The 25,355-nt window shown below is 39.2% G+C and overlaps 1 protein-coding gene across 3 annotated transcripts in view; it reads right to left on the reverse strand.

Annotated features, from left to right (window-relative positions):
- The window catches only part of BMP2K (BMP2 inducible kinase), a 113,312-nt gene that overhangs the window by 27,802 nt on the left and 60,155 nt on the right, over positions 1-25,355 (reverse strand). For all 3 annotated transcript variants that reach the window (XM_047799546.1, XM_047799545.1, XM_047799544.1), the window contains 6 exons: positions 13,295-13,398; positions 11,802-11,881; positions 8,313-8,473; positions 4,207-4,403; positions 3,107-3,205; positions 1,776-1,960 (listed from right to left, as the gene is read on the reverse strand). In XM_047799546.1, coding sequence (XP_047655502.1) covers positions 1,776-1,960; positions 3,107-3,205; positions 4,207-4,403; positions 8,313-8,473; positions 11,802-11,881; positions 13,295-13,398 — 826 coding nt within the window. The remainder of the gene's footprint in view (positions 1-1,775; positions 1,961-3,106; positions 3,206-4,206; positions 4,404-8,312; positions 8,474-11,801; positions 11,882-13,294; positions 13,399-25,355) is intronic.

A 25,355-nucleotide genomic window follows, 5' to 3' on the forward strand; every position in this document is an offset into this window, starting at 1 on the left:
AAAAAAAAAAAAAAAAATCAATCATCTAATTAGTACAGTAGCCTCATCAGTATCCCTAAGAGACTTACTTATAGGTATGTCTTTTTTGTAAATTTATCATATTGCTACTTGTATTTCACAGATTATATTTCAGTGGCTTTGTTGAAAATGTATAATACTTAGTATTATTTACAACAATGCTATTGATCTATTAAAGAAAGGAGTGGGATCCTGCTGTAGAGCACAGGGAACCATGTCCAACCACTTGTAATGGAACATGATGGAGGATAATGCGAGAAAAAGAATGTGTATATATGTACAACTGGGTCACTCTGCAGAAATTGACAGAACACTGTACATCAACTGTGATAAAAAATTGTTTTAAAGAAAAGAGTGTTAGGTGGATAAATAAAAAAATCATAACTAGAGTAGGCAAATAAAGAGTCTGGCGAACACTGATTTGGATCTTTAAACCAGCCTCTGATTTTCTGCCCTGCTTCCCTTAAAGGCACACCTGTCCTAATCCACGCACATCACTTGTGACCTAGGAAAGCTCCTCAATAAACCTGTCTTTTCCCTCTTCCTTCCCTCTCTCCTTCAATTCCCCAGACGAACACAGGCCGGGTGGCCTACCGCAGCACCTATACACTCCAGCCTCTCTTGACACACTCAGCGAACACTAGGCCACCAACGGTGCTCTTCTGCACACTCGACTTGGCCGAAGCCTGTAGACACCCTCTCCCTGCTGTGTTTCATTTCCTAAGATAGTGCTGTCTGAGAATTTCTTTAGTGTTCTAATCACTGAAGCTCTAACAGCTACTTCCCCCTACGTATCTAAAAATACCAGCAAGGATTCATAATGATAAATAGATTCTTAATTACAAAGTCCTAAAGCATTCTTCACAATAAATCTAGCTTGAAAAAACCTACATCACAATTCTTTAACTTACTGTAATGTTTTCAATATGAACTATCCATGAAAAATAACTCTAACTAATGTATGCGAATAACCAAAATAGACTATATGCTAACATATATTCTTGCAGTATTATATCACCTTTAAAAAGAGCCAAGCAGAGTTCCCGTCGTGGCACAGTGGTTGACGAGTCCGACTAGGAACCATGCAGGTTCGATCCCTGGCCTTGCTCAGTGGGTTGAGGATCCGGTGTTGCCATGAGCTGTGGTGTAGGTTGCAGACGTGGCTTGGATCCCACGTTGCTGTGGCTCTGCAGGAGGCCGGTGGCTACAGCTCTGATTAGACCCCTAGCCTGGGAATCTCCATATGCCATGGGAACGGCCCTAGAGAAGGCAAAAAGACAAACAAACAAACAAAAAAAGAGCCAAGGGACTCACTAAAACTTTTTTATATTTGTTTAAATTAAACCAAATTAGCCAATCTCTATGAGTATTATACCATCAAATTAACTGGAAGTAATAACATGTAGGTAGAAAAAGTTCAATTAACTGTCTACGGGAATTTTTTTTTAATGACTAAAGTAGTTTGTTAGGGTTTTGTTTCTACTGAAATCACAAAGAATGTCTTAAAACACATAAGCTAATGCTTTTCTTAGCCTGAAATGCTGCTAGATGTTGCTAAGCCTCATCTGCAAATAACGGACAGCAGAATTAAGTGACAGAAGTGGAAAGAGGGATGGAGCTGCAGAGACCAGAAGAGGGGACCAGTAAGAGAAAAGGGGCACTCTACAGGAAGGTGGGCTCCAAGGCAACCCCGGAGCCCTCGGCAGCTCCACTTCAAGTGAACACCCTTCCTGTGCGCTCAATGCACAAATACTTGCCTATTGGCACAATGAGAGGAGTCCATTACGGTTCCAACCTGAGCTGGGAGTGATGACGTGTAGGACACCAAGGCTGGTGAGAACTCTTGAGGAGAGGTGAGATACTCTGGTGATGCCTGCTGTGGAGACTGCTGACGTTGAGCGAGCATTTGCTGCTGCAGGAAAGCCTGCTGATACTGCTGCATCTGAAACAAAAAATGTCATCATACCAAACAACGCTCAAGGTCAAAGAAGCCCTGTCAGCAGCACATCTGTTTACCATTCTCCTTCCTTTTCCTTTGGCAACAAAATCAGAAACCTGAAAAACAATTTTTATCTGAAGGAGCAGCTTGCTACTAGAAAACCACAGCAAGACAAAATCAACTTATTTAAGAAGTTGTTTAGGAGTTCCTTCTGTGGAGCAGCGGGTTAAGGATCTGGTGTCATCTTTACAGCAACACGGGTTCAATGTGTGGCACAGTGGGTTAAGGATCTGGTCTTGCCGTAGCTGTGGAGCAGGTCACAGCTATGGCTGGGACTCAATTCCTGACCTGCAAACTTCCACATGCCACAGGTACAGCCAAGAAAAAAAAGGAAGTTGTTTAACTGGACTTACTGTGGTGATCATTTTATAATATACACAAACACTGAATTATTATGTTATACATATACATAATTTTATGTCAATTATGTCTCAATTTAAAAAAAAATTTTAATTTAAAAAAAAGGTTGTGGAGTTTCCTAGTGGCTCAGCAAGTTAAGGATATGGCACTATCACTGCTGCGGCTCGAGTTCAGTCCCTGACCAGGGAACTTCTGCATGCCACAGGTATAGCAAAAACAAACAAAAAACAAAAAACAAACGAACAAAAACCTGCAATGTTAGGCTCACCTGGCAGGATTCAAAAATCCTCCTTTAAACAGTTTAAGAAAAAAAAAATAGAGTAGCTTAAAGTCACTTGGTACAGTGGCTACTGTAAAAAAGGTCAAACTATTTTCTGAAGTAAATACGATTTTCCTTTAGGTTGCTTTCCTTTTTTTTTTTTTTTTAATTCAATAGACGTTTGCCAAATGGAGACATATGACAAAAGATCCTGGATAATCAATCATTTCCTCATAACGTGAGAGAAGAGAAACATACTATCAGCCAGTTACAACGTGCCAAGTCCACGTGCTGTATTGTTCAGTCAAATTTAAACCGGCTTGAGAAGGCATGACTGGCTTTGATAAAATACATGTTGATGAACTAGCTTGAGCTGACTTTATTAAATTCCGAATAATATCATTCATACTGTGAATTCCAACACTGGAATGTGTACTCAGAGAGAACGCTAGAAACTATATAAAACTTACCATTGCGGGATAAGGCGACGCAGACGCTTGTGGCTGATACACCGAATGCATTAAAAACTGCTGTTGCAGTATCTGCTGCTGTTGCACTGCATGCTGGTACTACAATTAGAAAAACAAATTCATCGATACTACTCATGCCTTTTTTGTGCCATGGCCTTTTCTTATTTAAAGTATTGACCGTAACATAACAACAACGTGGGTACTCAAACGTCCAAGCACTAACGTGAAAAACCTACAGTCAATAAGCGACTACAACTTAAATCTGCATTTTGGAAATGGTTTCAAAATTACCAATGAAACATAAACTAAAACCATGTCCAGCACAGTTTACGGATGTCTGGGAGAAACCTAAACCTGCCACACCGGCTGAGGAAGACCCTCAAAGTTAACTGTGTCCGGGAATCACCACGGTAAATGAGGCCCTGCTCTCCTTCAGCGCTATCTCCCGGCCCTGCAGTGGCACCAGAGGAAAGGCACACCCATGACAAGTGTCAGGTATCAACTGATTCAAAACTACTTCGGGGCATGATGAAGGCATGATGATGAGAGTCACTAAATTTAACACATTTTAGTGAAACTAGAAATGGGCAGGCTCTGATGCAGCAAAGGACAAAATCAAACGTAAGGTCATTATTTCTAGTCTCTTCCAACTCTAAATGCCACCCTTACACACACACACACACACACACACTCAACACAGGCCAAAAAAGAGAAATTTTTTAAAAAGAACAAAAACCTAAGACAGTATTACTTCTGAAAGTCTAATATCACCTTTCCAACAATAACATTATTGGTCTATATATCTGAACTCAAAGCATAACCTGAAAAAGGTAATATTCCTCATAAGCTGCAGGACACCTGTGAGGCCAGGTGACTGGATGAACATTCTTTGCTTCATGAAGCTGTGAGGAAACCTATTTCAATAGGGTATCTCACAGAATGCAAATAAAATGCATACTCTTTCATAATCAGGAAACTGAGCAAAATGTTTATTTCAGTCTGGAGTTCAAGGTAGAATTTATGATACAAAAAGGAATTCACTAATATTCAAGAGCTGCCTAGATCTCACAATCCATGTATCTTAGTAACCAAAGAGTTACCTGCTGCATATAAGCATCCTGAAGTAGCTGCTGCTGCTGCTGCTGCTGCTGGTGAGGATGACGATGCTGCAAATGAAGTTGCTGCAATCTCCAATCTCCCTGCTGTAGTTGCTGAAGTACCCTATGCTGCTGTGGAGGCTGCTGAGTGGGCCCCTGACCCAATAAGCTCTCAGGGCTGTTTCCAGGTCTCAGGGCTCCTGAAAAAAGGTTCCAAAAACTTGTATTCACACACTGATGATTTCAATAAAACGGCTGGATTTCAACACATCATTTCAATAATCACTAACCAAGGCACTCATATCCTTATGGTATAGAAACTTTCATATACATATTGTCTAAAGGGATTATTTACTATAGTTATAAGTACCCGTGAAAGTTGACTTTGTCAACTACAACTCACGAACAAGTCATTTCATCTTTCATGCTTCATTTCTCCACCAACACACCAGCCACATCTCTTGACCCATGATACACCAGCATGGGTCTGTGTCTTTGATGACATGATTCTCTGTCTGGAATGCCACTTTCTACCCATCGCCAATCTTCTTGTCCTTTCAAGTTCAGCTCAAATCTCTTTTTCCTTCACCTAACACTTCCACTCAGCTTGTAACATCTTACTCCGTCTTGCACATGTTAATTGTTTACATGGCTTCTTCGGAACAACAGCCCCTAAGGGATGGGGTAAAGACTCATTTATTTGTTAGGGCTCCAAAGAACGTTTTATAACAGATGTTCAAGAAATGTTACTATAGTGAATCCATTAACACTTTGTCCTAAATGGGTATTTATTTATAAGCTTTATAAATTTGACCACAGGAGTTCCCGTCGTGGCTCAGTGGTTAACAAATCCGACTAGGAACCATGAGGTTGCAGGTTCGATCCCTGGCCTTGCTCAGTGGGTTAAGGATCCGGCGTTGCCGTGAGCTGTGGTGTAGGTTGCAGACAAGGCTCAGATCCCACATTGCTGTGGCTCTGAGGAGGCCGGTGGCTACAGCTCCGATTAGACCCCCAGCCTGGGAACCTCCATATGCAGCAGGAGCGGCCCAGGAAATGGCAAAAAGACCAAAAAAAAAAAAAAATTAATTTGACCACAGGAAAATCCTATGAATAAACTTTTGAAATACATGAAAACGGATGAGACACACAACACCAAAAAGAAGAAATACACTGTAATTTCTATATTCTCTTTGAACCAGCTACTGTAATTCAAATATGACTATTTAACCTGAAGGGGAGAAAAGGAGGGAGAGAGCAAGGAGGGCGAGCAGGACTCTTTTTCATCAATGTTCATGTCTTCAACCCTCCACAGGCCTTAAATACACACCTTTGTGAAAATCTTTTTATAACTTTTTCTAATTCTTCCAATTATAAGAAAACACATGTTCATTTTAATTATTCTTGACAATATTTACTAAAATATAAGGAAGAAAATGAAAACCCTAATTCCTCCACACAGCATAGCCACCATTTGCCTTTGGGTATCTTTCTTTGCAGGTGGAAGGAGTTAAAAAGCTCAGGTCCTCAGCTATACATGCATCCTGTAAGGCCCTGATGCCCAGCTGGAGAACACTGTGGCCGCAGGTGAAGCCCAAACACACACGGATGATGCACTAACTCCAGGAGCTCACCTCTCCTCTCACAAACTGCGGCTTCTCGCTAGTGTTATCAAGGTGAGCAGTGCTCCCTGGTTCTCCACAGAATATGCCAGAGAACCCCGGACAGCATCACAGCTGCCCTGCACGAACACAACGCCTTCAAGCACAGCACTGCATCCTCACACCACTATTGGTCCCCATCTTGCTAACAATGAAACTAAGGCCCAGAGAAGTTAAGTGAATTCACAAGTAAAGCTAAAGGCAAATGATAAACTGAAAGAACGCACTTACAATGTATTTGGCAAAGAAATAAGATTCAGAATACATAAAAATAAAATCTTCAGAGCGATAAAAAAATAGAGACAAATTCACAGAAAACTGCCAAAGGAATATTAAAATAAAACCAAAAACGTTTCACCTTTCAGTAGGGAAACACTTTTAAAAATCAGTATTATCAACTGTTGACAAGAACAGGAATGAAAAGACACTCATGCTGTTGTTGGTAGCAGAGGATAGATTTTGGAAGTCCTCTTTAGATGGCAATTTGGCAAGTATGTAATAAACTTTAAATGAGTATACTTTTTAATATTTTCCTCAAAGGCTCAGACATGGAAATCAAGAGTCCATTTTAAGGATATGTTTACCACGATGCTATCAGTACTAGCAAATACTGGAAATAACCTAAATGGTTGTGTAAACTATGGTACCTGCATACTGTGGAGCATCACATGCCTCTTAAAAACTGCATGGTAGAGCTATATGCGCTGACGCCAAAAGCACTCCAAAGTGTATTCAGTACTAAGTATATTCGCATAACAAAGCATATTAAGTTGTAACAAAACCAAGTTGCAGAAAACTATCTCCAGGACAAATCCCTTCGTGTTCGACCCAACGTGAGTTATTTACATCCGTTTACATACACGCACGAACATGAAAAAGCACTGGGAGGATGTGCACCAAACTGCCACTAGCTTCCTCTGGGAAGCAGAAGGACGGACACTTCCACATTGCTCTGCGTGCCACTGCACCGCATGACCACCTTTTTAAGAGATGCCTTCGTGTCTCTGCTGCTTCTGTAAAAACTCAACAGGCAAAGAGACGTTAAGGGATGCACCACGTGATCTTACGGGGAAAACAAAGAGTATTTTTTTTTCCAACCAAAGCTGGAAGCATGTACAAAACAGAAATGCTGCCCTGACCTGGGGGACAGGCCTGACACAGCTGGGTCTTGGCGTTCGCCTTAGAAACGTCAACAATTTTACAAAACACCAGCATCAGACAAGGCCATTCTGGGACCGCGATGGATCAGCACAACAAGGCCACTCCATAATCGTGTCTCAACACTGACAAAATCAGGAACACTGTCCCAACCACAAAGACGACCAAACCTCTCTGTCCCGGCTGACACAACTAAGCACTGCTTCATTTCCAAGGAGGCTTTTGCTCAACTACCTCCAGGTAAAAGTTAAGCTATTATACCCCCACTTCCCCAAAATTACCTAAAACAAGCCCAAATCCTTTAGTAAGTCCTTTCAGACACCATCTTACTAAGCTGTTCTCGCAGATTTCCGGGGTATCCGAGTGATAAATCAGATTTATTCAAACGTAAGCATGTTAGATCTCCAACCCAAAGGTAGAAAAGGGAAGCCGACACTGAATGCTTTACAACAAAACAAAATTTTCCTAGATACCCTATACCTTGGTATTTACTCTTTGAAAGAGAAAGAGTGAGAGATTGTTTTCCCAGAACACAACAGTGAGGCTGGGAAATGGGAGAAGGGGAAATGGGTACAAAAACGTCAAATTCCCCTATTTTCTCTTTTCCACAGAATAGTCCTCCCTGGGGTATACCTGGTCACCACAAGCATCCAGCAATACATCTGGAAATGTGAACTCTGTCTTCCTTGGGCATATATTTTACTTTGTAGTGATAACAGTAGGTAACAGGAACATTTCTTAAGAGCGTATCACACGGCAGGCATTACAGTAAGCAGTCACTTAATCCCCACAACAATCCTACAGACAGGTACTAGTATTTTCCTAACATGTCACTGAACAATGGAGAAACAGGACTCAAACCCAGTTTGAGAATCAAAGGGTAGGCTTTTAACCATCAGAGTATTCTAATTAAAAACATTTTAACATTAAACCTTTGTAAGGCTAGAGTTTCAAATCCCTCCTTTTCAATACAATACAGAATTTTCTTCTATACTCTTCTGTACTTTAGTATCAACCTCAAACCCTACCCAGCTGATGACTCCAGGGATGAGCAAATCGTGAGCTTTTCGTACCACAGTTTTGTATTACCAATAACTTACCTTTCCGACAACTTTAGGAAAACAAGTAGTTAAGTATACCAGGCATCAGTAGCTTTGTGATTCTTAAAGCATTGTGTGATATATCTGCTTCACAACAGTCAGTCTGCCAATAATTCACGCTGCTAGGAAATCAAGCCATAAAAGGTGTGTTTAAGTTAACTACAAGGAGATGAGGTTGGCAGGGCTGTTTTACCTTTCGGTCTGTGGTTACCAAATTCACCAGGAGCGGGGACTTTAACAGGTGTTGCTGAACTTTGAATGGTCAGCACACTGGGAGTGGCAGTAGTAGAATTGGCCTTTGGTCTTTGTCTTGGTGCAATTGAGGTTTCTGTTGGTCCAATGGTATCTGTTATTCTACAACAGAAGAATACATTTCACTCCAAATATTGGGGTTTTTCCTAATTTACTATTTGTTCTATAAATCATCTATTTCAACAAATGCATATTTATTACTATTACTGGTGATTGTATTAGTCCTCTTGGCTTCTTCCTAAGTCTCATTTTCAAGTAGTAAATGTTTAACGAAAATAGGAAAGTAAATAAAATAAACATAATCAATTTCCTCAAGCCAGATTGCTACCATTCATAATCTGCCACTGAGGCTGGCAGAAAAAAGAATATAGGATTGCTCTTAAGGAGATAAAATAAAACAAAGAGAAGCCTTCTCAGGAAGGTTTTGGACAAAATGGAGAGCCAACAACTCTCTAAACCAGTCAGAGAACTAAAAATAAGAAAGAAGAAATAACAGTCTCCCATAGCTTAGACCCTTGGCCTAAGAAAGAAACCATTACACCCCAGGGCATGTAAAACAAAAGAAGCCAAGACTCTTAGTAGGTGGAGCTACCAGCTCACATTTAACTTCTGGAAGCTTTAATTTTGCTTCACTGAAAACAATGAATGGAAATTATATGTTTTCACACTAGGACTTAGTTTAGGCCACAGATATGAGTGGTCAAGCAGTAAGAATTGTTTTGAAAGCAAGAGACACTAAATATAATTGGAGAAGACACAGACATCTGCCCTTCTCTTTCAAAAAAAAAAAAAAACCCAGGGAAAATCTTTACCTTACAGTTTATCAACTCTGCTTTCTATAAATTCAGTATAAAAACTCAAAAATTTTTAATAGGGTCTATGTTCACTTTTCTAAAAGACTGCAAGAGACCAAGCTCCTACAGCACATTTTCAAATGCCCTGACACTTAAAAATTTTGCATACACATGACTTTTCAAGTACGGTCTGCACTGCAGAGATCCACAGCCCTCGCCTCCTTCTTGTAGGTACCACAAGGGGGAGCCCTGGCAACAACTATCTTTCCAAGGGAGTATCACAGTAACACCGAATGGGAAGGTTTTGGAAAATCATACAAATACACCGCACATGTACTAATTTCTAAAAATACCATCCATGTTTTAGATGAGACAGGGACGGTACAAGTCACGTGCAAAGTGAATCTAAAGATCATGTATACGTGTAACCCATCAGATCTCATTTAATCTAATTGAGCATTTATCACGTTCAAATTATGGATGTGGCACTGAAACCAATGCCATACTCCCTAAATGCAAGTGATTAGGGGAGATATTGTATATAATCTTTTCATTTGCCTATTCATTCTTTATTAGGTGGGTAATGCAGGCCAGACTTTACCCTGCCTTGTTCCTGTTCTAAATCACTCCATAGAGGACTCACTACACACATGAGCACAGCAAACCTCTAAAAAAGCATATTAAAAGTTCTGCAGACTTTGGTTAGTCTAGTGTTTCCTAATTGACTTTACTAATGTACCAATATCTATTATACAATTACTGACAGCCAGCAAACATGGCACAGTATCCTGTCACCAAAGAATATAGTCTGTCTAGGAAGATACAGCACATGTCCATAAAAATGTAATAAAATACAAGACAGTAAAAATAATCGGTGCTATGAACAGCACTGTGAATTTCAGTTGACTGTTTCATTAATTATTTCATTTGCTTATAACATTATAGCTATAACTGGAGTGCCATGGGGAAACAGCATTATTCTTGTTCAGTTGACTCATGCTTTTTTTTAAATTTATTATCTGCTTTCTTGAAGAGTTAATCATTTACAAAGTAATTATTTTAAATCACAAGTAATGATAAAATTCAACCAACAAGCCCCACAACAACTCATAAGGACCCCTCAACTATGACAGCGGTTGCTAACTGTTAGTTGCTGTGTCATGGGGAAGACAGATTGTCAGTCACGCTGACTCCTCCAAGTTAGATGTAACTTTACGCCTTCCTCTCTTACTCAAAAGAGTATTTTAAATTTAAGTGAATGAAGATGATATTTTTAGAGTGACGCCATATTTTTTAAAAGACTAAGTCACTCCCAAATGTTATTTTGACAATTTACAAATAACAGATTATTTATAGCACGTCTCACAACCAAGTCCCAAAAAGCAGAAGTGATGGCAAGGTTGAAAATTCACCAGCCCCAAGGCCAAAATCCAAGTTTCTCCGCATGACGCATAAAGTTGCTCATGACTGGCATTTCCCCACGTCCTCAGCTTCATTTCTCTCCACTCCTGCATGTGCCCTACTGGGATCCAGCCTTGCGATTTCTCAGAGCCGCTCTTGACCGAAATGTCTGCCTGCAGTAGCTCTACCGCCCATCATCCCTGATCACGAGAGGATTCATTCTCCTAGCAGAGTCGCCAAGGCCCACCCCCAGGAAAGGGTCCTCCCTGTGCTCCCGTTTTCTCGGCACCCAGCCTTTCCCTTCCTCCACTCTCAGAGCTGCCGAGATCAATCAGGCAGTAACTGTTCACTCGTCTACCTTCATTGGGACGCGAACTCCTTGGAATTAAACACTGCTCCTCTTTCTTTGTGTTCTCAGTATTATATCTTGCATATAACAAGTTGTGACAAATATATTTCCTGTGTTTATGTCAAGTGAAATACTCTGTGTAAGTAAAATACAAGGAAATCTCCCCAAATGTAATGTTATACCTGTCTGATAATCTAAAATACAATCCTGCTTACTAACTTTTAATCTCAAAAAGAGAGCATGAAGAAAAAGTCATTAATTCAATTAGTCAGCTTTAAGTCTTTCTTTTTTTTTTTTTTTAAAGTGTTGCACCCGTGGCACACCTAAGTTCCCAGGATAGGAGTCAAACTGGAGCTGCAGCTGCTGACCTACACCACAGCCACAGCCAGCTTTAAGTCTCAACTCCATAATTCAGATCAAACATTAATATAGTAAATAACTATAAAATTATTTAAAACATTATAACATTTATCAGTCTTAAAAGTATTACCATTATAAAGGAGATACAGCTAATTTTTTCTTTCTGTAAATTTAAAAAGCCATTCTAGGTATAAAGGAAAACATAAAATGACATAAATCAGCTGTCATGTAATGAAATAATGACAACGCATCCCCGCCCAGAATGACCCAATATGACATCAGCAGTTACACAGACACTTTGTGATTGCTGACAATGAGCAGGGCAAGTGAGACTGATCCAACAGTAAAGCTTATTTTGCACCTGCTGTTTAAACTCCAAACCACATGCAACAGGGAATATGACATTTTTTGTGTGGGTGAAGGCAATACTCAGTGAATGACATTTGCTAGAATTAAAAAGGAAAACTACCTCCCCCATCCCCCCTTTTTTAAATGCCTTTTCAATTTTTAGCATAGCATTGCTTACCTGGCTTTTATTTGGCTTTTCCTAGAAGCTGCTTCACTAGCAGTCATCGGTTCGGGAAGAGCTGAAGGAATAGAAGAATTCTTGGAAGAAAAAATAAAACTTTTCATTTTAGTTTTCACTGCAATTGCAGAGAGCTTTACTGAAACATCACTGACATATTCTTTAACTTTAAAAGTACTCTCTGTGAGATACTATTCCTTTCACCTCAGATACCTATAAGTAGTTTGCATATCTTTGCCAGATCTAATCTGCAAGTATCACTGCATGTGACACAAATGTCACTCTCTTATTTGTGTTCCATAGAAACCCTTGGAGAATAAAAGGCACAATATCATTATATTCATTTTACAAATGGGTAAATCTTGGGTATAAAGGAATATATTACACTTGTAAATCAATAACTATGTCACACTTTAGACAAAGAAGCAAAACCAAGCACATGAATAAAGTGCTGTTTTACACACTGCGGGTAATTTTCATGACATTGCTTGTCAAGTCTAGAAAACAAGAGCAGAGGCTTCATTCGTTTATGCTCCATAATGCTTAGCTTATAGGAAATGACCATGCAAGTGTCAAATAAAGCGACTTCCACTACGAGAATGTTAGTAATGACTTTCAGCTCCAACCAAGAATGTGTTCCACTGACACACTAAAAACTTCAAAAACAAAAAGGAAAGGTACTAACTTCCTTCCTTTTTCTTAGTGGGGTGGATTAAGTTATACCCAAAGGAAATCTTTAAGAAAAAGTCAGGCCAGAAAGATCTTCACAAAGTTGAGGACGGCTTAAAAATCAGTGATGATTCTGAAACTTGAGTAAGAGCAGACGACTTGCCGTCCGCTGCTCACCCAGCGTGGCTACGTACAGTGCGCACAACTCAGTCTCTGGGTGGCATCAGCTCTTACCAACTTGGCACCTTCCCAGGACTAGACACTGGGTTTTACATCTATTACTTCTAATCCTAATAACTACTATCCCTGTTTTACAGAAAAAGAAATGGACATTTAATAACTTTCCAAAATACACAACATCTATCACTGATTAAGACAGAGCTGAAGCTGGTTTTCTGCACTAACAACGCCTGTGCTTTTTACACCAAAGGTAACCAAACTCTCTCAGTTCACACAGCGCTTAGGATCTCAGTAAATTTTCATGACACCCCCACCCCACCCCACCCCATCCCCAAATCTAACAGTTCTGTTCTTTTTTCAATAGTTAGGCCTGAACAGCTTAGTAACAGTGGTTTGTGCAGTGTCAGTCAGACAGATGTCGCTCTGCTTCCCTCGAGACAAAAAATACCCTGCACGCCCCCACGTCCACTGTGCTCCCCAGAGCATCGCAGTGTGCAGATGGCAGTTGTGGCTTGGTATCAGAAATACTAATCACAAACACACTATTAGACTACCTGTCACGAAACAAGTAACTCTGAAAGTATATATATCTGCACATGAAGAAATGGATTTTAAATTCACATCCCACTTGCAAAACTACTTACATTGATGTTGGAGACTGGACAATCCTTTTTGGCAAATTTAAATGCAAAGTGGGCCACTTGAAATATATCAGGTCTACGGTCTGGATCTGGTTCAAGCATGAACCCTGCAAGGATAGGTCAAAATGTTAAGAAGTTTCACTGAACACAAGCAACTGGGGGCACATTAAAAGGATAAAAATTTTTTTCCCATTCTGAGAACAGTGATGATTCCAGCAAATTTTGTTAACATTTATACAAAATATAAAAATTATTATTTTGTACATTATCCCAAGCTAAAGACGAATCAGTCCTAGAACAGTTCTGCAGCAGAAGTATGAGCGATAAATATGAATATTCTTCTGAGACTGTGACACAAAACAAAAAGGGAATTTAGTAAACACTGGCGGATTATTCAAGAAAGTTCCAGGAGTACAGTAGGAGTCTTTATTTTCTCTAATTATCCATAACAACCTCTACTAATTTTTAAGCGCTCCCAAATCATTAAGAAAAGACTAAATTATATGCATTATAATCTATTTAACCAAGCAGTTCAGGGTTGGCACAACAGTTTCCCTAAAATGTGCTTTTCTGCCACACTGTGGCTGGCAATACTCATCCCGGTTCTGAATTTCAACGGGCTACCACATCGGGTTCAGAAGAGGAAGCAGCTGTGTGGCTCCATCATGAACAGATTTCACATTAATCTTACAGGACTGACTGAAAAGCCTACTCTTTTGTCCGACCAAAATGACTCTACCACTTCTCTATTTTTTGGGTAACTTATTAATTTACAATTTCGTGAGAAGGGTGACATTTATACTCAATTCTGTAACCAAAAAAAAATCCCCATATTTTGTTAAAATAGTCTCCATGTTCTAAACCTGCTTCATTGATTAGCTCTAATTTTTATCATGTTCAAGTCATTTTTAACATACTTGCAATGTAAAATGTACAGCATTAATTAGATTCTGAAATTTGCTAACAAAATTATGTACAGAGATATCAAGGTATATAAACAGCTAAATTAAAATTATAAATCAAAATGGACTGAATCTTCCTTCCAAATTCAAGTAATATGGAAACAATGTGTGATACATCTCCAGCAGCACATGCGCTAAATTAATTTGGTTTGAACGTGGTTGTCTAGCAAGTGACACTAAGCATAAACTTAAAAATTTATTTGAAAGATTCTAAACTCAGTTTTACTATATTCTGCATAATACTTGATTCCATACTTAAAAAAGCTACCATATATCACTTATAAAATTATATTTTTATTATTTTATCACTAAAACATTTAATTCTAACATTTATTAGTTTATATTCAATCTCATTCTAGAAAAGATCTGACAGACAGGATTAAGACGGCAGAATAGAAGGACTGGAGCTCAACTTCTCTCCTAAAAACAACAAAATTCACAACTAAAGGCTGAGCACTCTTCACCAATGGACCGGAAACCTTAAAAAAGATCCCCTATTCCAGAAGAACAAGAGGAGGCCACATCAAGAGGTAGAAGGGGCGATTTCGTGATATAAACAACCCCATACCTCCCGGGTGGGAAGCTCCACAGACTGGAAACTAACTGGTTCACAGAGACTCACCTACCGGAGTGAGAGTTCTGAGCCCCACATCAAACCCTCACGTGCGGGGATCCGGCACTGGGAGAAAGAGCCCCTGGAGCATCTGGCATTGAAGGCCAGTGGGGCTTGTGTGCAGGAGCTCCACGGGACTGGGGGAAACCATTCTTAAAAAGGCGCACACAGACGTTCACGTGCACTGGGTCCCAGGGCAGAGCGAGGTCTCCAAAGGAATCTGGGTCAAACCTGACTGCAGTTCTTGGAGGACATCCTGGGAAAACAGGGGTGAACGTGGCTTGTTGTGAGGGAAGGACACTGGAAGCAAAGCTCTTGGGAATATTCAGCAGCTGCCTTTCTCTGGAGGGGGCCATTTTGAGAACCCCCAGGGCAAACAACAATCCAGGTGGGATCACAGCCCTGCCCCTCAGTAAACAGGCTGCCTCTAATCCCATCCAGAGACTAAGCCCCACCCACCAGAGGGATTAGAATCAGCTCCACCTACCAGGGGGCAGGCATCAGCCCCTCCCATCAGGAAGCCCCCCCCCCCATACCCACTTCAGCCACAATGGGGGCAGTCGCCAGAAGTAAGAGAGGCTACAACCCTATTATCTGTAAAAAGGTCACCACACCAAAGACCTATACAAATGAAAAGACAGAGAACTCTAACTCAGATGAGGGAGAAAGGAAACAACCCAGAAAATCAGCTAAGCGATGAGATTCTCAGCATCCAGGAAAAAGACTTTAGATTGTTGATGCTAAAGATGATGCAAGACATTGGAAATAAACTGGAGGCAAAGATGGATAACTTACAGGAAACACTGACCAAAGAGATACAAGATATAAAACTTAAACAAGAAGAGATGCAAAGGAGTTCCCGTCGTGGCGCAGTGGTTAACGAATCCAACTAGGAATCATGAGGTTGCAAGTTCGGTCCCTAACCTTGCTCAGTGGGTTAACGATCCGGCGTTGCCGTGAGCTGTGGTGTAGGTTGCAGACGCGGCTCGGATCCCGCGTTGCTGTGGCTCTGGCGTAGGCGGGTGGCTACAGCTCTGATTCGACCCCTAGCCTGGGAACCTCCATCTGCCACGGGAGTGGCCCTAGAAATGGCAAAAAGACAAAAAAAAAAAAGAAGAAGAAGAGATGCAAAATACAATAACTGAAATAAAAAATTCACTAGAAGCAGCTAACAGCAGAATACAGGAGGCAGAAGAAAAAATAAGCAAGGTGGAGGACAGGTTAGCGGAACTCACAGATGCAGAACAGAAAAGAGAAAAAAGATTGAAAAGAAATGAAGACAGTCTCAGAGAACTCTGGGACAACGTTAAACGCATCAACATCCGTATTATAGGGGTGCCAGAAGGAGAAGAGAGAGAGAAGGGGACAGAAAAAATATTCTAAGAGATAATAGCCAAAAACTTGCCTCACATGGGAAAGGAACCACTCACTCAAATCCAGGAAGCACAACGAGTACCATATAAAATAAACCCAAGGGGGAATACACCAAGACACCTATTAATCGAACTGACCAAAATTAAAGACAAAGAGAAAATATTGAAAGCAGCTAGGGAAAAGAAACAAGTAACATACAAGAGAACCCCAATAAGGTAATCGGCAGATTTTTCAGGAGAATCTCTGCAGGCCAGAAGGGAGTGGCACGACATACTTCATGTGATGAAAGGAAAAAACCTCCAGCCAAGAGTACTCTACCCAACAAGGCTCTCATTCAGATTTGAAGGAGAAACCAAAACCTTCACAGATAAGCAAAAGCTGAGAGAATTCAGCAACACTAAACCAGCCTTACAACAAATACTAAAGGAACTTCTCTAGACAGAAAAGACAAGACAGCAACAGGAAACAAAAATGCCACAAATGACAAGGCTCACCAGTAAAGGTATGTATACAGTAAAGATACGAAATCATCCATGCACGATTATGCCACCAAAATCAGAAATCATGAGAAGAGGTGGGTACAAATACAGGATACTGGAGATGCACTTGCAATTAAGAGAACAACAACTTCAAACAGTCTCGTATACATATAGACTCTTATATCAAAACTTCAGAATGACTGCAAACCAGAAATCTACAATTGATACACAAACAAGGAATCTCTGGAGAAGAAATATATCTCACAGTCAATAAGTGCATAATCCACCAAGAAGGGGGTCATTTGACATCATTCTTGGAATGCTGAAGTCTTCTTAGAACTGATTCTGATTTCCTCTCCATCAAAGAATTTATGATAATTATAATTAAATAATGCAACTGTACAATTAAATAATACAGGTCTACAATCGTATTATTAATAACCATTTCTCTCCATGGTACAATGTAAGGTCTATAATGTCTTGTTTATCACATCACCTAGAATGGTGTAATGCCTTTACTGAAGAATCAATAAGATGTAACAAATTGTGAGGACATATTTATATAGTTACACTGTTTTTTAACGAACTTATGCATTTTATATTTTACTTATTTTCAGAGGGTGTATTATTTTTGTTATTCTTACCAGTTAAGTTATTCTTTTTATTATGCTATATAAAATATTTAATGGTATATAAGGCTTTCTTCTTTATAAATTTTAGTTGCATAACAATTTTAATATAATGCTAATTATTAAAGAAAAATTGAAATGTAATACATAATACTAAATAGTAAGGATGAAAGCCATACAAAATGGGATAAAGTATAGAATAAATTTCCTATTTGTCTCAGCATACTTTCCATTCCACTTCTCCAGAGGGAGTCACTTAATCTGTTTCTTAAGATCCATGATATAATAATCTGTGTGAATGTAATTGTGTTTAAATGTATGCATTTTATTCTGTAAAAAAAAAAATTCAAAAAATAAATAAATATTTACACATATTTATGTGAAATAAAAAAAACTATTTGAAAGATTCTAAACTCAGTTTTATTATATTCTGCATAATACTTGATTCCATATACTTAAAAAAGCTACCATATATCACTTATAAAATTATCTTTTTATTATTTTATCACTATTGTTAGAGGGAAATAATTTAAAACATTTAATTCTAACATTTATTAGTTCATATTCAATCTCATTCTAGAAAAGATTTGAGAAATCTACAAGGTTTATTTTCTCCTCCAAAACCGTAATTTATTTTGGTCCAACAGATATTACATGTTTTGTTTGTTTGTTTGTTTTCTGCCATTTCTTGGGCCGCTCCCGCGGCATATGGAGGTTTCGAGGCTAGGGGTCGAATCGAAGCTGCAGCCGCTGGCCTACACCACAGCCACAGCAACGCAGAATCCGAGCCGCGTCTGTGCCCTACACCACAGCTCACAGCAATGCCGAATCCTTTACCCACTGAGCAAGGCCAGGGATCGAACCCGCAACCTCATGGTTCCTAGTCGGATTCGTTAACCACTGAGCCACGAGAGGAACTCCCCAGATATTACATGTTTTAAAAGTAACAACAGTACCTGATGACGGTTATAAATTTAAACAGAATTTAACAATAAATACTTATTAATATAATTTTCAAAAATCAAATAACAAGAAAACTACCAAATTCAAACTTAAAATTCTATTTTTCTATCCTAACAATTAAGTTTATTTGGCCTTTAAAAATGTAACTTCAACAGTAGATAGATAACTCTAAGTATTAATTCCTATAAAGGAATGGAAGTGGCATATACAAAACTGTAAGATTTTCTAAATATGAAAGAAAACTAAGACTAATAGAAAAGTAATGGCTGAGACAAAAAAAAAAAACTGAGAGATAATGACGGCAGTTAAGAAGCTGCCTATGTTTGGTCCTATAAATGAGGCCAAAAATTCAGCTCTCCACTTTTTGTTGTTAACACGAATAAGGCAACACGACCATTAAATGAATCACAGCATCCTCAACACAAAACCAGGCGCTAATAAAACTGCCAGTCCTGACTCGAGAAGCAAAGAGTAAATTCTCCTTTGAGTCTTCATCCAGATGGCTCACACTGAGTGAACACTATCCTTGAGGAACCGCAATGAGCAACACCGGCTCAGGCCTCCCGGACCAGTGACGTGACACCTAAACACAGTTCAGCAGAGGAAATTCCATAAGGGTAGAGAATGGTATGGTACGAAAATACACTTCTCTGGCCAGGCTTTATCTAGGAAAAGCTTTCTGGGTATCTGAAGAGGAAAAGAATGATCCTTTAGACAATCTTTTTTTTTTTTCTTTCTTTTGTAGTATATGAGAAGAAGTGAAAAAATGTAAATAAACTTGAGATATTATGTTCTCTAACCGATAGGTGTGTAAGTAATTCTCTCTCTCAAGTTAAGCATAGCACAACGTCCCCTAATGTTTAGGGAGCCAGACTGTGGGTAGAACTGATATCATCTTATAAGCAAACAAAAGGACCTCTAACTCTCCTGCTTCATGTTTTCATGTAGGAATACACCTTCCAGAAGGAGTTTAGTTTGTCTAACTGTGCTGATCCCATTTTATTTCTCAGCCTAAAAGATCATGTCTAGCTTCGACTTTAATAAAGCAGAATAGAAAATATTAGGGTGCATCACTGTAAGTACAAGTAATGTTTCAAGAACCCTGTTTTACGTGTGTGTTTGTTCACGCACACACGTACCAGGTCCTAGCTAAAATGTATGTTTCACTATGTATCACAGTCAAGCAGTCTGAAGACCACTGGGTTAGTAACCTCTCTACAGAGCATAACGCACTCCTCCCCAAGGGAAAGACAGTGATTTGTCTAATTTAAACTAGGAAAAAAGCAAGCACCCTCACATGTCCATCTCTGCTGCCCTTTCTTTCAGAGCACTTTATTCTCTGGACATGCATGTTCTCTGCAGAACCATGTTTTGCCAGTGGCCCACTTCTACGGAGGAGTCTATAGTCTGCCAACACTGTCTATGACTGGGTGGGTTGAACATACATTAACTGGCGCATCTGGCTTCAGATCTAAATTCTGCTCTGCGGAGTTCCTGCTGTAGCTCAGTGGGTTAAGAACCCAACTAGCAGCCATGAGGATGTGGGTGTGATCCCTGGCCCTGATCAGTGGGTTAAGGATCCAGCATTGCCATGAGCTGTGGTGTAGGTTGCGGGCACAGCTTGGATCCCACATTGTTGTGGCTGTGGCTTAGGCCCGCAGCTGTGGCTCCGAATCAGCCCCTAGTCTGGGCACTGCCGTATGTTGCAGGTACAGCCCTAAAAAGCAATACATGAGTAAGTAAGTAAATAAATAAATTCCACTGGGCAATCTGCTCTACCATTCTGTCTGATGAGATCCTATGTTACCACCTTTGACTTGGCTCTAAAATTCAAGGTATGAAGACGCTGAAACCCACAGTAGAACATAGCTACATTTTTATCTCTGGATATTTTTATATTGAATATTATCAGCTATTTAAAAAGAAAGAGGGAAAAAACTCAATAAAGCCTCCCTAAAGCATTTAATAATAGAATTTCCCAAACTTTCCAAAAGAATGAATTGCAAACTGTACCCTAGATCACTGAAAGGTGTCATCTGGAGTACAGTGCTGTCAGTTTTGATCTAGCTAAATACCATGAGGCATCTCCAACAATAATGACAACTTTAGACAAGCAGCTGATCAAAAGTCATTTTCTCCCACGATAATTAAACCTCAAGTCTAGTGTTTCATTAACCCCTATTTCATGACAATAAAACCACGTCACTTACAAAGGAAGGACAGGATTAAGAAATCCATGTGTCTAATTTACCTGAAAGTGAATCAAGTGATTATGTTTCTTTTCTTAAAGGCAGAGAAGCTAGAATATACCCTGTTTACTCCACTTAAAAGGATTATAGGAATCATCACGAGACCATTCCCAATGACCTTGATTCTACTGCAAATAAAGAAGTGACTTTTAAAAAGTGAGCAACAGAGAAATAAAAGGAAGGCTGTTTCTGGGCTCCTCTTAACTGCGTGCTTTTTCTATCGACACGAATGCCACGAATACAACCTGAAACCAGTTTCACCACTGAACACAGTATATGATTGAGCTACCATGATATTTCCAACTGATGTACCAGGCATATCTGATTTAAAAACACTTGTCCAAGGCAGCTAAATTAACTATGTTCATTCTAGTTTCGCAAAGCAAAGTACAACATCCATGCATGTTCCAACAAAACGAGCAGCGAAAGAAGCAGTTGCCACTGTAGCACAGCAGTAACCAAGTTAGATTATGGTTTGATCAAGGACTCACACCAAATATTAAATGAAACAGTTCCCATTCAAGTTACATAAGATGATGGATTCACACCTGGGCCTAAGTAAAAATTAAGCCAGCACCTCTAATCTAATGGCTCAACAAACTGAATGGGAAAATACTATGAAGAGAAGTTTCAAAAGAATGTTCCTGCTTAAAATCCATTAAAATTTTTTCCTTCTACGAAGGTAACTTTTTTCTCCCACAGACTTCCAATCATCACACTTACAGTTAATTTACCTAAAAAGAGAAATACCCACTCCAATTTTGCATCCATAAATACTTCAAGCATTAACGTGTTATTTCTGTCTGTTAACCTATGGAGAGCATTACAGAAACTTACAAGTTAGGCATAAATATTCTGCAGACTGTTAGAATGGAACCAAATTTAACAGCTAACAACAAATGTGTTCACTCGTAAAGGAAAGACTGAATGGCACTATAAATACGCCCGGATAGTGTGCCTGGGATGGCCCTTGTCGCTGTCATAGCCCTCTCTCCACATTTCCCCAAGCAGTAACCAGAGCCAACAACTGAAACCCTCCAAGGAAACCCTACTTAATCTGATTTCTTTTCAGAAGTATATTAAAATGTCTGGGATTGAATATACATATATGTATGTACGTATATATGAAACAGCGGCTGAGAGCATAGATGAAAAAGGACTGGCCATGAGTAGATAATCACTGAAGCTGAGTAGCAGGTACCTAACAATCCGCTGCACCATTCTGCCTATATTTGTACATATTTTTTAATTTCCATAGTAAATTTTTAAGTGTATATAAACAAGCAAGCAAGTTCCTGGTGTCCCACAGAAAGTAGGTATTGAAATAAATTTATTATCAAAAATACAGGAAATAACAAGTGTTGGGCGGCTGTGGGAAAGAGGGAACCCTTGTGCTGCTGGTGGGAATATAAACTGCTGTAGCCACTATGGAAAACAGTATGGAGGTCTTTCCCAAAAAGCTGAAGACAGAACTACCGTATTAACCTCAGTTCTACCTCTGAGTATATATCTGCACCTTCACATTCACTGCAGTATTATTTACAATAAATAGCCAAGACATGGGAGCAGCCTAAGTATACAGCAATATATGAATGGATAAAGAAAGTGAATGTGTATAAATACAACGGAATATTATTCAGCCACTAAAAAAAGAAGAGGAAATCCTGCCATTTCCAACAACATGAATGATAAACATGAGGGCATTATGCTAAGTAAAATAAGCCAGACAGAAAAGGGCAATACTATATATTCTTTGTAAAAAAAAAAAAAAAAACTAAAAAGACAGATACAGAAAACAGATTGGTGGCTGCCAGAGGTGGGAGGCAGGAGAAGGACAAAAACGGGGAAAGGTGGGCAAAAGGTACAAACTTATAACAACACAATAAATCCTGAAAATGTAACGAGGACTACGTTAAAAATACTGTATTGTACACTGCCTATTTCAAAGCTGCTAAAAGATCTTCACAGTTCTCAGCACAAGGGAAACAACCTGTAAACAAGTGAGGTGATCAATGTCCACTAGATGTGCTGCGGGGACAAACCACAACACACATACATTAAACCCTGCTGTACACCCGTGACAATATGATTTCAATTAAAAAATAAGTACAACTCTGAACCCAATAAATTTAACCCAGTACGTTCTAGCTGCTAAGAGCCAGAACAAAGAGCCATAAAGCGACAATGTTACCAGACCCAAAAGCAAAACAAAACAAAACAAGACAAAGCCTTCTCCACTACTCATTTTGAATGACTCCATCATCACACAGAGTAAGAGGTAAGAAAAATAACCTTAGGAGTTACATTTCGCAGTACATTCTGGAATATGTGGTAACTATGGTGAACCTTTGCTATCCGCCATGAATTTGCAAAACTAAGTTTTGCTCCTAAGCATTCAAAGAAATCTCTGCAGGGAAAGTACATCCTAATGAGTATCTGACAGCAGATGCCCTGACTTTTATCCAGAAAATGAGAAATGTTAGGTTCACTTAGGAGGAATCATAGTGACATCAGCAGCAGAAGTAGTCATAGTTATTGCAGCAGTGATGACGGGCAGTGTTAGAGGCATCTCTTACGAAAGACTTAGGGATGCTAAGAAGCACTTTTCCTAACTCATTTAATTTTCACAATAACCCTAAGAGGTAGGTAATTTTAATATGCTTATTTAAGAATTGAATCTGAAATAAACAGAACTTCCCAATATTCTGTACCAAATAAGTAACAGGGTAGGTGCAAGCCCAGGCCCTTTGGCTCGAGGCCTTGCTCCTAATCTCCACAATGTACTTCCTTAACCACCATGACGGAAGCTAAAAGAAAGGTGAAGCAGCTAGACTTCTGTTCACGCCACATAACTATTCAGTAATCTAATCCTGTCTGTTCTGCTTCTCATTCTCTACATGTTCTCGAAATTCAACTCTTAGACTCCCAAATGGAAAGTGCTTCTCTCCTCCTCACCCACCTCAATCCACCTCCTCTGTCTATTGTCAAAGTTAACAGAAGCTAAGAAGAAAAATTCTAAATGCTGTTACTTTTAAGAAGAAAATTCTGCAAAAGATTAAAAAACTAAGCTTCATGGACAGTAGGCAATAATAATTACCCTTGACCAAACTGGTGATAATCAAAAGTATATTCAAATACTTGTGTAGCCACAAACCATAGAGTTTTAAGAAAGATTAAGCATGGTGACTACATTTTCATAAATCTTCAATCACATAAAATATATGCAAAAAGCATCAATAAATCTATTAATACTAAAAAGATATGTGTCCTTTTAATGCTTTATCTTAAATATAAACACGGGAGTGATCACATTGCATGAATAGACAACTGGCAATAAAAAGCTTCACTTTCAAAAACGACGAGCACAGCTAGTCAATTTCTGGTTTTCCGAAGGCAGGATTTATGTGAAAGCAATCTAAATCATCCATCACTTTACTGCAAAAGCCGCCAGAGAAACCTAAATGGGATGGTAGGAAACAGGCAAGGTCATGTGTGAAAAATGTAAAGAATAAATCTGCAAAGAATCTAAACATTTTCTAAAAAGCATAAGTATATTCTGGTTTTTTAAATCTCTGCTTTATTAAGCTTTTACTTCTCAAGGCAATATTTAAAAAGGAAAGTCCAGGAGTTCCCGCTGTGGCATAGCGGGTTAGGAATCCAACTAGTATTTGTGAGGGTGCGGGTTCAATCCCCTACCTTGCTCAGTGGGTTAAAGGATCTGGCATTGCTGGGAGCTGTGGTGTAGGTCACAGATGCGGCTCAGATCTGGCATGGCTGTGGCTGTGGTGCAGGCCAGCAGCTGCAGCTCTGATTTGACCCCTAGCCTGGAAATTCCATATGCCACCAGCGCAGGCCTGAAAAGACTGAAAAAAATTTTAAGAAGGGTTCACAAAAGTCCTTTGACAGGAGATAAAATACCCACATTTACTTAATCAGCTTTACTGCATTCACCCTTGTCTTTTTAGTTCTGCCCAGCTCACAGAAGTAAGTTCAAAGACGTTAATACAAGGTCAAATTTATACTAACATTGACAAAAACTAAAATGTGTACATTGACAAATGATGCCCAGGAAAGCATCAATGAACTAGAGCCCAATTAGATCTTAAAATCATCAGCCGTGTTTAGCTCTTCTACCTTCTCAGCACACACAAACACATATACACAGAGAAGGAAAAAACAAACCTCTAACACAGGAAAATAAGACCTCATTACTATAAGCAAATTAAACCATGAATCAGGGTACATACTGTCCAGTCTCTCATACAGTATTGTCCAACGAGAACACTGAGCTTCTAATACAGTGTAAGATCCTCAACAAAATCCTCAGGACAATTGTGATGAAAACATTATATTTAACAACAAAACAGTGTCAGAACCACAATGACTGACAACAGGGCTTCAATAAAAAGTTAAACTTCAATTAACCACAACACTCAACTGGGTAAATTCCTCAATCTATTTTTCGAGCATTTCAAATAATCAGAGTTCTTTCATGCTTTTGATGCCCTAATTTCTGGACAATGAAGGATGAAGGCAACAAAATAATACAGAACAGCTTAAGGGTCTAATGTTTATTCAAATATACTCTACTAAAGGTATGTTTGTTCTTTTAAAAAAAAAAAATTTCACATTCTGCAGAATGACAAGCTAAAAATAATAGGGCTAATGTGGAAAAGAGAGTTGGGACAAACCACTGAAAAACTATGAGGCTCTGTCACCAGAGCACTGACAAAAACATTAATTTGTACTTGGGAAGGTAACTTGGAACTGCCCAGGGAGGTAGCTTAATTTGGCT

The sequence above is a fragment of the Phacochoerus africanus genome, chromosome 10 (genome assembly GCF_016906955.1).
Source record: "Phacochoerus africanus isolate WHEZ1 chromosome 10, ROS_Pafr_v1, whole genome shotgun sequence".
Taxonomy (NCBI): Eukaryota; Metazoa; Chordata; class Mammalia; order Artiodactyla; family Suidae; genus Phacochoerus; species Phacochoerus africanus.